We start from the raw sequence: 17373 nt of genomic DNA on the forward strand, positions 1-17373 counted from the left end.
TTATTTTGTGTTAAACAAAAGAATAAAACCCGTTAAGGTTTGGAATCACTTGAGGGACAGTATACGTTTTGGCCCATTTCCACTGACTGGTACAGTACAGTATGGTACAGTCACCTTTATCAGGCTTGCATTTCCACTACCAATAGTACCCTTTTATGGGCGTTGTGTACGACAGAAAGTTTTAGTCGATGTCATTCTCGCTCGAAGAAATGTCAAAGTAAAGCTGTCCCAGATAGCATACGAATGTGGGCCTACCTGTACACTGGCAAAGTAAGGCCAAAGATTGCAATTCATGTATGGGTCATTTAAGGCAAAGATAAAGTGGCACACCTGTACAATGGCAAAAGGGGGTCAAAGATTCGAATTCATATATGGGCCATTTAAGGCAAATATTACGAGATTACATTCATGGCAAAATGTAATCTGCATGTGAGCCTAATGTGGCCCATGTGAAAAATGGTAAATTTGGCCCAAATGATGGAGGACAAATGTGGGCCACAGTTGGCTAAAATGCGGCATAGTCATTTTAGGGTAATCTGGGTCTAAACCTAAAGTGGCTCATGTGTACGTGCAAATGTGGCCCAGTTATCCTAAAATATATTTGGGCCACTTCTAGCAAATATTCGGAATAGTATAAGCTTTGGCTAATGTGGCTGTGAGCCTAAATCAGTCCAGAGAACATATGGCAAATGTGGCCCAGTTATCTTAAAACATATGCGGACAACATTTGGTGAATATTCGGAACAGTAAGGGGTCACAAACGTGGTGATAATCATAGGGCTCAAACCATAGTTCTTGACATGGCATATATGGGTAGTAATATACACTGTAAATCTTTTCGTTGTAAATTTACAGAATAATACTGGCCGCTGGGTTGTCAGCCACATACTGTGTTTTTATAGTCCACTCCTATAGTTTACATTTATAGTATATTCCTGTTAAAATACCTTTTTACACTGTGCTTTTACAGCTCAAACCTTTAAGGATCAGTTTTGTATCTTTGTAAAGTTGAGCTCTTATGATACTGTTCTATACCTTTTTTGGTACAATTGAAATGAAGGTACACAATTGTTCTCATAAAAAAGGTACATAAATGTTGGACAACTTTTTCTTTATTACCCTATCTTTAAAAATAAACATTACTGGAAAGGCAAAGTGATTTTATGAATAATTTCCATATTCATCATTTTAAAGCATATGTTTAAAGAAACTGATAAACATGAACTATTAAGTTCTATAATACAAAACAAATCTATAGGTATTGTAAACTAAACATTTAAGGCATTTTTAATAAACGCTTAGTAAGCAACTTCTGATAAATACATTTTCAAGATTGATATCCGCACCTTTTGGCGTTTGCTTTCCACTACGCACGTGAGCTCACAAAAGTCCTATGCAAAGTGTTCACACAGACATTTATGGCATTGTAAAACTAATCAAACATGTGCATATCTCGTTACAATACTTTTGCACAATTCTACTTCTATTTTAATATTATATAAATTAAATTAACTTTAAAGTGATTACAAAGGTAATGTGTGAAAATGTTTTTTATTGTACATGGGAAAATGTATTTCTGTAACATTTTTGTGAAATGTCTTGTGAAATGTTTAACAAAAAATAGATCTTTTGATTTATGTTTTTAGTAATTTTTATTATTTTTGTGTAAATGGAAAAGGTGCATTTACACAACAAGAAACTTAAAAAAAAAACATTGTTTAAAATGTCCTTGATGTTTTATATTTGCTAAAAAATGATGCATTTTGGATATAGCAAAATGCCTTTAAATAGTTCTTGAAGGAACACATTTGACACTGTCACACTGTTACAAAGTGTCTGGTCACCTGGTTGTCATACCTTTGTGGATTAGCTTTGTACCTTTGATAAAGGTACAATATTGTATTTGCAGGTTTTAAAAACCAAAGGCACATTCTGTTTCCCATGGTACAAATCATGTCCTTAAAGATTTAAACTGCAATGGTACAAATTTCTTTCTTGGTCTTAAAGGTTCACGAAACCTTTTTGTTGTTGTTGAGATTTTAACAGATTTGTGTGTGTTGAGCATCACTTAAGACAATGTTAGCACCTGTTAGCTTTAATTGTAGGAAAAACTGGATAATTTTGAGCTTTTGCCAGCTGATTTCAGCTTCCAGGTTTAAAATGATTTTTGGGGCAGGATCAAAGTGCAAAGATGACGCGTCAGTTTCTCATTATTATTTATAGCGGAGTTTTCTTATCCTATGAGAAGAGCCTGCTTCTTAATTATTCATGACTGCACGTGCTTTCCGAAGGCAAGACAGAACTGCCAGTGCCAAGCTGTGAGACACAGACCCACAGCACACAGTATTTAGCTGTGCATGTATGGTCGTATGTGTTTGTTTCCATGATTGACAGTGTTTGTTGCATGTTTTTCCTTGGGAAGCTCTCAGGGCCAATACAGCAAAGCTGTTTGTATGCAGCAAGTATTTTTGTCGGTAGAGCAATACAAGAATTGGAGAATGGTGGACGTTGTCTTTAATCAGGAGTTCGTTCACATTTAGACACGTCACAGAGCTGCTGTGTTTGCCTAAATCCTCTAGATTATCAACAGGGCTAATGGTTAATATAGATGGCAAGAGACCTGCTGCACTGAATCATGGGTCTCCTCACGGTTTGTGTCTCATTTTGTGAGCTAACTGACACCAGTTGTTTGCTCCCTGCCTTCTCTCCTGCTGGCCACGCCCACTCCTGCCCTTTGCTCGTGAAACTCCACGCCCATTATTATGCTTCTTTTGAAAAAATTCTGAGGTAAACCTGAATCAAAATTGGGGGGTGTCATGACCATTTAAGGTACAATTCTGTTCCATAAAAAGGTACTGCCCCAGTGACAAGGGTTTGCACCTTCTTTGGTTCGACATTGTACCCTTTTTTTCTGAGAGTGTATTGTATTTTGTATGCTCATGTGAAATATAAATTTCTGCTCACAATCGCTGTGCAGACAATAAAGTAAACATTCACACTAATAGAACGTTTTGTACTACTTTTGTATTTGTTTTAATTCAACATCCTAAAAGAAACAGAGTAAACTTGAAAAAAGCAATCTGATTTGTTCTCTTGCAGCATTCTCTGGACTTGTGCCGTCTCATTCAAAGTCCACATGAACCTCATGGCGCAGCTGTACTACAACAAGGCCAGTAACTCTCCATACCTGGACCGTATCCCTCTGCAGATCGTGAGGGCAGAAGTTGAGCTGTCTGCCAAGGAACGAGCATATCTGACGGCAGTGGAGAAGGGTGATTATGCCGGAGTTAAACAGGCCCTTGAGGAGGCAGATATATATTACAACATTAATGTGAACTGCCTAGACCCGTTAGGCCGCAGTGCGCTCCTCATTGCTATCGAGAATGAGAACCTGGAGGTGATGGAGCTGCTATTGAGTCATGGCGTGCATACTGGTGATGCGCTCCTCTATGCTATCCGCAAGGAAGTGGTGGGAGCTGTTGAGTTACTGCTATCCTACAGGAAGCCCTGTGGCGAGAAACAAGTGAGTGAAGCTGTAGCTTTATCTGAAAGGACAGTGTATGTGATATTTATATGTGCAAGTTACTTCCAAACTGTAATACATTACAGATTACTTGTTACTGTTATTTAAAAGTAATCCCTTACCTTACAATATTAATGTATCAGAATTGTAATATGTTACATGACTCTTATATTACTTTTTAGTTATTTTCACCAAAATAACTACAGAATAAGAACATTACATTCAAAAATGACAAAATGTAAACTGCAGAGCATTTTACATCTAGAAGAAAGCGATATGATGTAGCAGAATGACTGTGACCTATACAGTCTACTAACAAAATAAATAATTGGCAAAGTGAAGGCTCAAGAAAAAACAAGAAAAGATGACAGACAGAATCACAAATGATTTAAGTCTGTTAAAAGTATAGTAGAGGTAAAGTGATTATCTGGTAATTTCTGTGAATAACTTGGGTATATTCATATTAGACACAACAGGACTATATGTAAACTCCAATGCCATGACAAGATGCAGATTTTTTTCTTTTCTTATTGTTGCCTTTAATTTATTCACTTTAAATTCAAGTCTTTCACAACACAAAACTGTCATGCACAAAGTAAGCATGATGAACATAGCTTTCTGAATATAAAGTGCAATCAGAGGACCAACCCCTCAATGTACCTTAAAGGTGCATATTAGTAGCCAAATGAACCTAAAAAGTAATTTTTAGGTACCATTATGGACCTTTTGGGTACAAATATGTACCTTTTAAAGCTTCAGGTGACAGCTTCTGTACCTGAGAGTGTAGTATGAAATCATGCTGAGTTTTTCACCTCTAGGGGTTATTATGCAGTCTCTGTTGCCATTGTGTGCGTGGACAATATCAACTGTCTTTGGATGAATGCTGGCGTGAAATTATATATATTTAAAATAAGCACAATCCTTAAAAATAAGCTGCCGAGTTCCAATCTAAACAGCTAGATTCTCGCCTAAAAAGCACATTATGTTGTCCAACAGCTGCAATATTTGTCAAACTGAAGTAAGTTTATTGATCTGCTATCACTCTATGTGGGCGGAGTAATACACAAGAATGAAGAGGCTGTGCAAATCCGGATATTGCAGAGTATCAAACAGCTTTCAGCCAATCAGATTTGAGAGCCAGACAAAGCTGTTTGCATTTTTCAAAATATCTTATTTAGTTTTCTACAAAAGAAAGAAACTCAGAAATGTTTGGAACAACTTGAGGGTGAGTAAATAATAAGCACATTGTCATTACTGGGTGATCATTACCTTTTATAGATAATAGATCACTATAATTATTTAACGCTTTTTCCGTTTTAACTCTTTAAGGTTCCCTCTCTCATGATGGACACACAGTTTTCTGAGTTCACGCCCGATATCACACCTATCATGTTGGCTGCCCACACTAATAACTATGAGATAATCAAGCTCTTAGTTCAACGAAAAGTTACTATCCCTCGGCCACATCAAATCCGCTGTGACTGTGTGGAATGTGTATCCAGCTCTGAGGTGGACAGCCTGAGGCACTCCCGTTCACGCCTAAACATCTACAAAGCTCTTGCCAGCCCCTCTCTCATAGCTCTGTCAAGTGAAGATCCCATCCTTACAGCGTTTAGGCTGGGCTGGGAGCTAAAAGAGCTCAGTAAGGTGGAGAATGAATTCCGACAGGAGTATGACGAGCTTTCACAGCAGTGTAAGCTTTTTGCTAAAGACCTTCTTGATCAGGCGCGTAGTTCCCGTGAGCTGGAGACGATCCTTAACCATCGGGATGACCACAGTGAGGAACTGGACCTCGGTGAGTGCAGAGACCTGGCCAAACTTAAACTAGCCATCAAGTACCACCAGAAAGAGGTGAGTATCTATTTTAATAAATTTTAAGAAGAGACACTATCTGAATGACTATATCCTAATTTACTATTCATAATGTGTATGAATGTGCATCTTACCTCAAATATTGTTATTAACATGACAGGTTTTTCGTTAATTGGGACATAATTATTATTATTATTATGCCTATTATTAAAATGAAATATTTTCAGAACAATTTAAACTACCCCTTCAAAATGTACAACAAGAAACAGAAAGAAGAGCTTTGTTACTCTGGGGAAGAATGTCTGAGTGCATCAATTACATCAGGTTTAAATATTTTTCTTGTGCTTGAATGCTAAAACGGCCCTCCTATGAATTGTCAATCACTGATATGGGCCCCCGCTAATTTGAGTTTGGGGTCCCTGCTTTAGATTTTGTTCACTCCCTTTACGTTTATGTATAAACGCATTGTAAAAACTACAGTTTGACTTGGCTACTGAAGCCTTATTTGACACATTTGTGCAAAAAGCCACAGCCATATCACCCTGCAGCCCAAGACCGGTTACTCAATGAAGCTAAGCAGGGCTGAGCCTGGTCAGTACCTAAATGGAAGACCACTAGGGAACACTAGGTTGCTGTTGGAAGTGGTGTTAGTGAGGCCAGCAGAGGGCGCTCAACCTGTAGTTTGCGTGAGTCCTAATGCCCCAGTAAAAGTGAAGGGGACACTATACTGTCAGTGGGCGCCGTCTTTCAGATGAGACGTTAAACTGAGATCCTGACTCTCTGTGGTCATTAAAAATCCCATGGCGCTTCTCGTGAAAGAGCAGGGGTGTAACCCCGGTGTCCTGGCCAAAGTCCCTCTATGAGCCCTTACGATCATGGCCTCCCAATCAGCCCCTTCAACCGAATTGGCTCTGTCACTGTCTCTCCACTCTACCAACAGCTGGTGTGTGGTGAGCGCACTGGTGCCGTTGTCCTGTGGCTGCTGTCGCACCATCTAAGTGGATGCTGCACACTGGTGGTGGTGTGGAGAGACCCCCCCCCCTCATTATTGTGAAGCGCTTTGGGTGTATGGTCATACACAATAAATGCGCTATATAAATACACATTACAAAAGCATAAACCAATAGCATTTCAGCAATGCACTTTCTGCTGACTCAATGTCTATAGCTGCCTCTATAATCCTGCTTTCCTTATAAGCAACGTGCCGGTCAATTGGCACAGACCTGACACACGTCCCCAATAAAGCTTTCGAGGAACTTGGGCTTGATTGGAGGGTTCCGGGTTAGCCTGTGCCCATCCCACTGGATTTCTCAAAGGTTGTTGTCTGTCAGAGGCAAACACGCACCCGCCCCTTCTTGTCTGCTGTGCATTATGACAATGGCAGGCAACTTTTCAACCTAAGCTTGTGCTTCTTTCTCGGCTGCCCTCACATCCATTGATGGCACCAAGCAGAGAGGTTCAGCTAAGCTTTTTATCTGGAAAATGATGGGGGCACTAGTTATGCTCAAGCGGCATCTTAGGCTTAATCTCACAGAGATCAAAGACACCAAAAAGGTCCCGTTTCTCGACTCTCACATCTCTACAACACAGGCCTGGCAACGATGTGTCCCTAGTGCTAACATTTTGCAGGAACTATTGGATAAGGGCAGAGCCTATTCCACACTCAAAGTCTACATGGCGGCATGGAGACTTAACCCCCCCACACACCAAAGCTGTCCCAGCCTGGGACCTCTCTCTGGTTTTAAGAGCCCCAAAGGGGTTCTCCTTCAAGCCTCTGCAGTCGGTCTTTCTCAAAGCCTAAACGCTTAAAATGGCCCACCTTCTAGTGTGTGCGTCTGTTAAATGTATAGCCAACTTACAGTGATTCTTAGTAGACGCCTCATGTCTTAAGATTTTAAAGCTGTTCCCAAATGCTAAAGTATCTTGTTTAAAGTACAAATAACTCCTCTGTTTGCCCTCCCCCCAGTCAAAGCCTTGAGCATGGAGCACTTAAATCCTTTCAGGAAAACGGATCAGCTCTTTGTGTGCTTTGCAGGTCCATCTAAAGGTTGTCCAACTCTCTCACTGGATAGTTGATGCTATTGCATTAGCTTACACCTCTAAGGATGTGCAATAGCTTATTAGAGTTAATGCCCACTGCACTCAGAGCACGGCCTCCTCCTGGGCATGGTATCGTAGAATCCTTACTCAGGACTAGTGTTGCCCGCAGGTGGTCATTGCAGTCCATTTTTTTGCTAGATTTTACAGCTTCTATCTAAAACTTGCTGCTAAAATGCCATTGGTTTGTGCAGTTTGCACAAATGTGTCCAGTAATGCTTCAGTATTTGAGTGTTTGTTTTCCCAATGCATTTATACTCTACACACTGTAAATGCAAAACTCACTCCCTAATCTCAGAGAACAAATGTTATGTTATTAACTGGAACATTTTCATAACAGCTGCTTTCTAATGCTAATGGAATTATTGTGAAATGCTTGTAGGCTAGAAAAGATAACAGTTCCAGTACTTTCAGTCATTTGTGTAGCATCTCACAGCAGAACTGATTGCTTTCATAATAACACTGCAGGGCAATGTAGGTCAGACAGTTAAAGGAAATCTTAGAAACTTTGTTTAAACTTTCTTTTTAAACTAAAAAAAAAAAAAAAAAAATCTCAGATTAGCTGTAACATTAGCTATGTTTCCATCCACCTATTTTTATGCGCATTTTAGATTATTGGATAAAAATGTTTGATAGAAATGGCAAGAAACACATACATTTTGAAAATGCATTCAAACATATGCACATAACTGAGTAGGATAAACTTTTTATTCGATAAGAAAAGATGCACATAAACTACGATGGAGACACTTCTACTGAATAAATTCCAATGTGTGCATTTGTGCAAAATGTGTGTGATGGGATGCAATAATGTACTAACCTGCGGCCAAGCACATTCTAAAACATCTGAAATGCTGTTTTGGTCATTCTGAAATGCCTTAACTGTTTCAATATTATTATTGTTATTATTATTATATTAATGTGTTTCACAATACTTATCCAATATAAAACTTTTTATTAACTGTTGTGTAATTTAATTTGAGTTAATCATTTTTTCAAATTTAAGCGGATTGAACATAAAACAATTATGTTTCAATAAGTAGTTTGAACAAGCAGTAAAATTCATTTTTTTTTGTGTAAATCAGTGTATTTAGGTTTTCTTGGTTGATAGTTAACAATAAACAGATAAAAAACATTATGTTAAAATAACATATACAGTTCAAATCAGAATTATTAGCCCCCCTGAATTATTAGTCACCCCCATGTACTTTATCTTTGCCATGATGACAGTAAATAATATTTGACTAAATATTTTTCAAGACACTTCTATACGGCTTAATGTGACATTTAAAGACTTAACTAGGTTAACTGGATTAACTATAGGCAGGTTAGGGTATATAGGCAAGTTATTGTATAATGATAGTTTGTTCTGTAGACTTTCGAAAAAATATATAGCTCAAAGGGGGGATTAATTTTTTCCTTAAATTATATTAAAACAATTAATAACTGCTTTTTTTCAAGCCGAAATAAAGCAAATAAGACTTTGCAAAATTCAAAGGAGGGCTAATCATTTTAACTTCAACTGTACATGCCCCAATCATGTTTTAACAAGAAACATTCACATTTACTCCTAAGATATCAGAGTTGTTTAAGTTTGTTTTATTTGCAGATTATACAAGTATATTTTGTTCTGGGGATAACTTACCAAAATTTATGGAGTTGATTAAAACAGAAATGAATCAGTTGAAATTGTGGTTTGATGTAACCAAACTGTCATTAAATCTAAGTAAAACAAAGGTTATTTGGGAAATTAAAAAGTAGTCATAATATAGATTTAAAAAATGATGATGAAGTAAAAAAAAGAAAGAGTATATGCAATTACGTTTATTGGTGTTATATTGGATCATAAAATTTGTTGGAAACCGCAAATAAATAATGTGATTATCAAAATTTTTAAAAATTGTAGCAACATTATATAAAGCAAGATTTATCCTGGACAATAAATCAATATTTGTATTATATAATGTCACTTAATGTTATTGTGCTGAAATTTGGGGGAATACATATAAATCTAACTTACAATCCTTATGTACAATGCAAAAAAAGTCATTAGACTGATAGAAAATGTTGAGTATTTGGAGCATACAAATCCTTTATTTTCTAAATTGACGATACTTTAGTTCAAAGATTTGTTTAAATTTAAACACAACAATTTATATTTAAAGCTAGGAATACATTTCTTCCAATGTGCACACAAAAGTTTTGTTTAAGAAAGACGAGGATATAATAAGAAAAGAACAAAGTTTTAGGAGGTTGAAAACAAGGACAACTTTAATTAGTTTGTGGATGTCTGTATGTGGTGTGAATTTATGGAACAGTCTAGAACAGATTTTCAAACATTGTCAGGATATTAAACAATTTAAACAGTTGTATAAATATATATATTAAAGGAATATAATTATGAATAGAGGTGATTGAAAAAGGATAAAATGAAAAAGGTATGATAAAATTTCAATTAATGGCTGTTTGCAGTACTATGTATTTTTTGGGGTCTATATTATAAAATGTAAATGGAATGGAATGGAATGATAAAAATGGAATCAAACATATAATATGTCAAAGATGCCAAAAAGGATAAAATATAGCTCATGTAAAGCTCATATGTCTCATGTAAAAAGAAGAGATAAGTAAAATTAGAAATAAGTTTAAGTAATAGATGAATGATGTGTGTAGCAATGGGGTGGGAGAATAATAAACTTGTGCTTCATCCCGCTCCATTTCCGTGTTGAAATATATTTTCTGTTAAAGAATTTTTATGTATGGTATTTCGGTTTAAAAATAAATAAATCAAATCATAAAATCATCAATAAAAAAAACAACAACAACAACAAAACAGCAAATTACAGTAGTGGAACACAAATACTTTCTCACAGAGTCAATTAGTTTTTCTCAGTCGCTTTGGTGCATTTCTCACAGCACTATTTACATTTGCACAACAGTTTTTCTCAAAACAATTAGTCATTTGTGCACATCATAGTAGCAGTTTCTCATTCCTTTCAACAATTTGCAAATGCTTTTGTACATGCATCAATTGCTTTCATACAACTCTCTGCTGTTTATAACATTATCATTCACTTATGTAATGTCAGTCAAAATTAACTAAACTTGTGAATGCTGAATAGTCATTCTATATAAAACTAATAGTCTTAATTTCATTACTGGAGTCATTACATACTAAAATGTTGAACTAGTTGTCACAATCTGTAAAGCAAATTTTATTAAACAATTTTTTTTATCATATTTTGTTGCTGAAAATGTCTTCTAATTTGAACAATTTGATAAATGATTTACACACCAATGCATGTTGTAGGTTCCCTTACAATATGTTCTGCAATATTGTTTAGAGTTGTTCACAGCTCTACCCAAAGGGAATTTATGTTTGTTGTAAATAAGGGTGTATTTATTATGTTGCACAATGCTTTGAATAAGTTAGAATTGTAAAGAGCAAATGCAGTAAAAATGTGAAACGTACATATTCAGTGTCTTGTACTCAGATGCATCACTAAATGCAGTGATGTATAACTTTACTGTAGTTTTCAAATGGCTGTGTAAATATAGTGCTGTCTTGAGCATTTTCAGGAAGTGTCACTGAAATCAGACGTTTTTGCATTGGAAAAAAAATGTACAGAGTAAACTGTCATAATGAAAACATGACAAAGCCATTTTATTATCTTGTTCCTAAAGGTGTCAGGACTTTTCATCTTGATGACACTGATACTTTTATTGACATCACTACTTGCTTTTGAGGAATGAGCTTTCCATTTTGAGCAAGTGACACACTTGTGCAGGTTATCAACTAGGTTTTGCAGTTTGTACTGATTGTTTTGAGAAATGCATTAACTGTTGTGCAAATGTAAATAGTGTTGTGAGAAATGCACTAAAGCAACTGAGAAAAACTGTAATGTCTTTTACACTAATGGGTACATGTACGTCAGAAAAAAAATAACATGCCAAGTAACCAATAGCAACTTTATATGTATTTGTCAAGAATTTTTACTCTTTTATTAATACAAAATATTATATAATTTCAGTTTGTTGCTCAGCCCAACTGCCAACAACTCCTGGCAACACTGTGGTATGATGGTTTCCCGGGCTGGAGGCGACGTCATTGGGCAGTGAAGCTTGTCACATGCTTCATCATTGGTCTGCTCTTCCCTGTATTCTCCATCATATACCTTCTGGCTCCAAAGAGCACACTGGGAACCTTTATTAAGAAACCATTCATCAAGTTCATCTGCCACACAGCCTCCTATCTGACCTTCCTCTTCCTCCTCCTCCTCGCTTCACAGCATATTGTTCAGACTGATCTGCATGTACAGGGACCTCCTCCAACATTTGTTGAGTGGATGATCTTACCTTGGGTTCTAGGTAAGACTTTTTGGTATAAATTGAGTTCAAAAACAGGATAGATAGGTGGATGGATTGATGGATGGATGGATGGATGATTGGTAGGTAGATAGATAGATAGATAGATAGATAGATAGATAGATAGATAGATAGATAGATAGCTTACTTTGATCACTTTAAATGACTCAATTGCATGAGTCATTACAATTATTTAATTATTAGAGTATTAAATAGAATTACTGTACTATTTAATACTGTATATGGTACTTCAGTTGAAGAAATAATAATTCATTGACAGAACTTGTGGTTAGCACCCCGACTTAAAGCACTATGGTGCTTGCGGTGAGCCGAGTTAGATTTCTGGCTTAAGGTTATTGGCTAATCCTGTCCCCCTCTCTCTGCCCCATGTTTTTCTGTCTGTGCTTCACTGTCCTATTAAAAATTAAAGATATAAAATGTCCCAAAAACAACTCCAAAGCAGCAAATAAAAAATATATATATTTGCTAAATTGTTAGTTTTGAACCAAAATTCTTTCTGTAAACTTATAAATAGTTTTTTTTTTCTTTTACTTAGACAATAAAGAGGAGAATTAAGCAGACGGACACTGTTATGCTGGGATCCAAATATGTAGTCTGAAATATGCATTTAGCCCAACTAATGAAGGAACAATAATATGTAGCATTAATTTAGCTGGCTCATTTCTGAAGCAGTAAAAGTAGTCGGCTGCACAGGAAACATGATAATTCATTTCGAGCGGTATACACACACCGGCCACTTTATTTGGTACACCTGTCCAACTGCTTGTTAGGTCAGAAAATGGTCAGAAAAAGAGAAAATATCCAGTAATTGTCAGTTCTGTGGGCAGAAATGCCTTTTGATGCCAGAGGTCACAAGACAATGGTCTGCCTGCTTCAAGCTGATAGAAAGGCAACTGTAACTCAAATAAATAATAATTAAAGAACAGACAACATGCAATGCACAACACACACAACAACGCACAACACATCAAACCTTGTGGTGGATGGGCTAAAGCAGCAGAAGAACACACCGGGTGCCACTCCTGTCAGCTCAGAATAGGAAATTAAGGCTACAATTTGCACAGGCTCACCAAAATTGGGCAATAGAAGATTTGAAAAATGCCTGGTCTGATAAGTCTCGATTTTCATCGGTCAGAATTTGCTGGTGGCTGGCTGGTGGTGGTGGTGGTGGTAGTGTAATGGTGTGAGGGATATTTTCTTGGTACACTTTTGCCCCATTCAAGCGAATTGAGCATCGTGTCAACGCCACAGCCTACCTGAGTATTGTTGAAGACCATGTCCATCCCTTTATGACCACAGTGTAGCCATCTTCTGATGGCTACTTCCAGCAGGGTAACACAACATTTCATTAAGCTTGAATCATCTCAGACTGGTTTCTTAAACACCAGTTCTCAATCCAATAGAGCACATTTGGCATGTAGTTTAATGGGAGATTTAAATCATGGATGTGCAACCGACAAATATGCAGCAACTACATGATGCTACAATGTCAATATGGACCAAAATCTCTGAGGAATATTTCCAGTACCTTGTTTAATCTATGCCATGAAGGATTAAGGCAGTTCTAAAGGCAAAAGGGGGGACCAACACCGTTTTAGTAAGGTGTGGCTAATAAAGTGGCTGATGAGTGTAAGTTAGGCTGTTATAACACGTTTAGAATAATGACATGCCATGAGAATTTTATTGATTTTTTTATTTATTCATAATTTGTATGCTTGCTTATGTCAACTGTTAATAAGTGACATTTCCTCAGTTGTCAATTTAAATGCAAAGCTGACGTTATTTGAGATATCTTTGTTAGGATAACAGGTTTTATTGTCATAACAAATTCAAAGACAGGTTATGATGTATTTGCTTATTTCAAGATGCCATATTAAAGACATCACAAACAATGTCCCATATGACATATGAGCGAATGCATTATGAGCAAATGACATCTAATGTCATAAGCATGCATAAAATATCATTCATTTTCTTGACATGTCATGATTATAGATGTCTGATGAGCACCCCCTTAAAGTATAGTGTTACCGAAAATAGATACAGCTATGGTTGTTTCACTCTGATCAAGTAATTGAATGCTCATGCATTATTTATATAATAATTAAAAGACTTCAAGACAAAAGCTGAGAAAATCACACCTTAAGCCTCAGTTTACTGATTACACCAGGCCTCAGTTATTGTAACGGCTTGATGTTTTCTCTAAAATCACACAAGCCCAGAAGATACGAGTGGAGGCTTGAAACAAATTATCTGTAGTCTGGATAACAGGTGCCAGGTGCAATCAGAGGAAATTGAGTTTCCCTTGTTACGGTGAATAAGAAGCCAAGCACAATGTATTGAAACGATGAAAATATCTATATAATGGCTTCAGTGATATATATAAATATATATGACATTTGCAACAATTAAAAAAATTATAGGGTATTGTGTGTAGAATTTTAAGCAAATGAAGGAATTTAATCCATTTTGGAATAAGGCTGTAACATAAAAATTTAGGAAAAAGTGAAGTGCTACAAATACTTTTAGGTGCACTATTACAGCCTATTCCAAAATGGATTAAATTCCTTGATTTGCTTAAAATTCTACACACAATACCCTATAATGACAATGTGGGGAAAAAAAGCTTTTTTTAAATTATTGCAAATTTATTCAAAATAAAAAAAACCTGAAAAATCTCATGGATATAAGTATTCACAGCCCTTAGTTAATACTTTGTTGATGCACCTTTGGCAGCAATTACTGTACAGCCTCAAGTCTTTTTGAATATGATGCCACAAGCTTGGCATATCTGTCTTTGGAAATTTTGACCATTCCTCTTTGCAATACCTCTCAAGCTCTATCAGGTTGGATGGAAAGCGATGATGTACAGCCATTTTCAGATTTCTCCAGAGATGTTCAATAGGATTTAGGTTCTGGGCTCTGGCTGGGTCCCTCAAGGACATCCACAGAGTTGTTGTGAGGCCACTCAATTGACATTTTGGTGGTGTGCTTTGGCCTCCACCGAAATTGTCCTGCTGGAACATGAACTGTTGCCCCAGTCTGGGGTCAAGAGCACTCTGAAGCAGGTTTTCATTCAGTATGTCTCTGTACATTGCTGCATTCATCTTTCCCTCTATTCTGACTAGTCTTTCAGTTCCTGCTGCTGAAAAATATCGCCACAGCATGATGCTGCCACCACCATGCTTCACTGTAGGGATAGTATTAGCCTGGTGATGAGCAGTGCCTGGTTTTCTTCAAACGTAACACCTGACATTCACACCAAAGTGTTCAGTTTTAGTCTCATCAGACCAGAGAATTTAGTTTCTTATGGTCTGAGAGTTTCACATTGTCATTGTGGGGTATCGTGTGTAGAATTTAGAGGAAATAAATGAATTTAATCCAATTTGGAATAAGAAAAGTAAAAAAGTTAAAAAAAGTAAAGTGCTATAAATGTGAATTCACAATACACCCCCCCCCCCCCCCCCCCACACACACACACACACAGAGTGGGGGAAATAAGTATTCAAGCTCTCAAATGGTTTAAAAAAAAGAAAATAATGAAACTGTAGAATGGCCCAGTCAATCCCCTAACTTGAATCCAACAGAAAATACAAAATAAAGATAAGATTTGATAGATGAAACCCACAGAACCATCAAGAATTTTATACTCTGTTGAAGTCTCTGAAAGAATCACACCTGAGCAATGCATGTGACTTCATTCTCCATATACGAGTCGTCTTTTTCTGAAACCTTAAAGTTTCTTTATTCTATGTTATTTAGAAAATGATTGAGGATATAAAAATTAAGAAATATTTGCTCTGCAAACTGCAATAATGCAGAAGAAATAACTTTAATTTAGTAATTCTGTGTTAAAATAAAAAGTCTAAAATTGTCTGGTTTTGCTGTTGTTGTTCCTTTTACATTTCAGGCTTCATCTGGGCAGAGATTAAAGAGATGTGGGATGGAGGTTTCACAGAGTACATCCATGACTGGTGGAACCTGATGGATTTTGCAATGAACTCACTCTACCTGGCCACCATATCTCTTAAAATGGTGGCTTACTTTAAGGTGCCTAGCATTGCTTTTTATTCAGCTTTCCACAATAGAGTAGACACTTTCACAAAAGATCAAATGTGACGTTTAGGCCAACAATTGACGTCAGAATTATTAGCCCCCCTTTGATTTTTTTCTCTTTTGTAAATATTTCTTTAACTCTGATTAACAGATCAAGGAAATTTTCACAATATGTCTGAAAATATTTTCTTCTTCTGGAGAAAGTCTCATTTGTTTCATTTCAGCTAGAGCTGTTTTTAATTAGAAAAAAAAATTATGGTCAAAATTATTAGCTCTTTAAGCTATATATATATATATATTTTTGATAGTCTATAGAACAATCGTTATACAATAACTTGCCTAATTACTCTAACCTGTCTAGTAAACCTAATTAACCTAGTTAAATGTCACTTTAAGTTGAATTCTAATGTCTATAAAATATTTAGTAAACTAATATGTACTGCCATCATGGCAAAGATAAAATAAATCAGTTATTAGAAATGAGTTATTAAAACTATTATGTTCAGTAATATGCTGAAAAAAATCTTCTCTCCATGAAACAGACAATGGGGAAAAAATAAAACAGTGGGGCTAATAAATCAGGGGGGCTAATACTGTAATTCTGACTTTAACTGTATATCATTTAGCCACTACTGTAAATGTGTTGTAGAAAAAAGGTTTTTACAGTACTGAATTATTTCATTTGTATCCATTAGTACAACAGCTCTCGTCCTCGTGTGGAGTGGGAAATGTGGCACCCAACACTCATCGCTGAGGCTCTATTTGCTATTGCCAACATCTTCAGCTCCCTGCGTCTCATCTCTTTGTTCACTGCCAACTCTCACTTGGGCCCACTGCAAATCTCTCTCGGTCGCATGTTGCTGGACATTCTCAAGTTCCTTTTCATCTACTGTTTGGTGCTTCTGGCCTTTGCCAATGGCCTCAACCAACTCTATTTCTACTATGAGACAAAGGCATCTGAAGAGCCCAACAACTGCAAAGGGATTCGTTGTGAAAAGCAGAATAACGCCTTTTCCACGTGAGTGAAAAAGCATTTAGTCATCTAGTAGAATATTTAGGCTACTGAAAAAATAAACTTTTAAGAACCTATTATGGAAATATTATACTTTGCATACGAGCAATCTCCCACATGTGGTCATTCAATAAATCAGTAAGTAGATTTTCACATTTGGGCATGCAGTATTAGCTCAAGAGAAATATTAGCAATTAATTATATTTAGCTGTAATTTTTAGATTTTACTTAACAATTTTTACTACATGCTTTTACTTGACGATGTCCCTGGATAAAGTGTTTATTCCTTTAAAGAATGTTAATTTCCAGCTCATAAGAAATAACTTTCCATTTATTCCCATTCTGATGCTGTTTTTGAGTCTCCTGTTGATCTTTGCTGAAGTTTGTTAGAGTTCCAAGGGTTCTGAGGTATGAAAAGACAAGGCTAAGCCTGGCACAAGTTTAGGTTGTGGTTGGAGAAGACTGTTAGTTCAGCATCTTCTCCTGT

General features: G+C 36.5%; 1 protein-coding gene across 4 annotated transcripts in view; it reads left to right on the plus strand.

The window, feature by feature from the left end:
- The window catches only part of trpc5b (transient receptor potential cation channel, subfamily C, member 5b), a 69687-nt gene that overhangs the window by 17631 nt on the left and 34683 nt on the right, over positions 1-17373 (plus strand). For 2 of the 4 annotated variants that reach the window (XM_073935438.1, XM_073935437.1), the window contains exons 2-6: positions 3100-3523; positions 4853-5374; positions 11464-11800; positions 15729-15868; positions 16570-16892. In XM_073935438.1, coding sequence (XP_073791539.1) covers positions 3137-3523; positions 4853-5374; positions 11464-11800; positions 15729-15868; positions 16570-16892 — 1709 coding nt within the window. In that variant the 5' untranslated portion in view covers positions 3100-3136. The remainder of the gene's footprint in view (positions 1-3099; positions 3524-4852; positions 5375-11463; positions 11801-15728; positions 15869-16569; positions 16893-17373) is intronic. The other 2 variants (XM_073935439.1, XM_073935440.1) reach the window with 1 other exon arrangement.

Source organism: Danio rerio, chromosome 21 (assembly GCF_049306965.1).
Source record: "Danio rerio strain Tuebingen ecotype United States chromosome 21, GRCz12tu, whole genome shotgun sequence".
Lineage (NCBI taxonomy): Eukaryota > Metazoa > Chordata > Actinopteri > Cypriniformes > Danionidae > Danio > Danio rerio.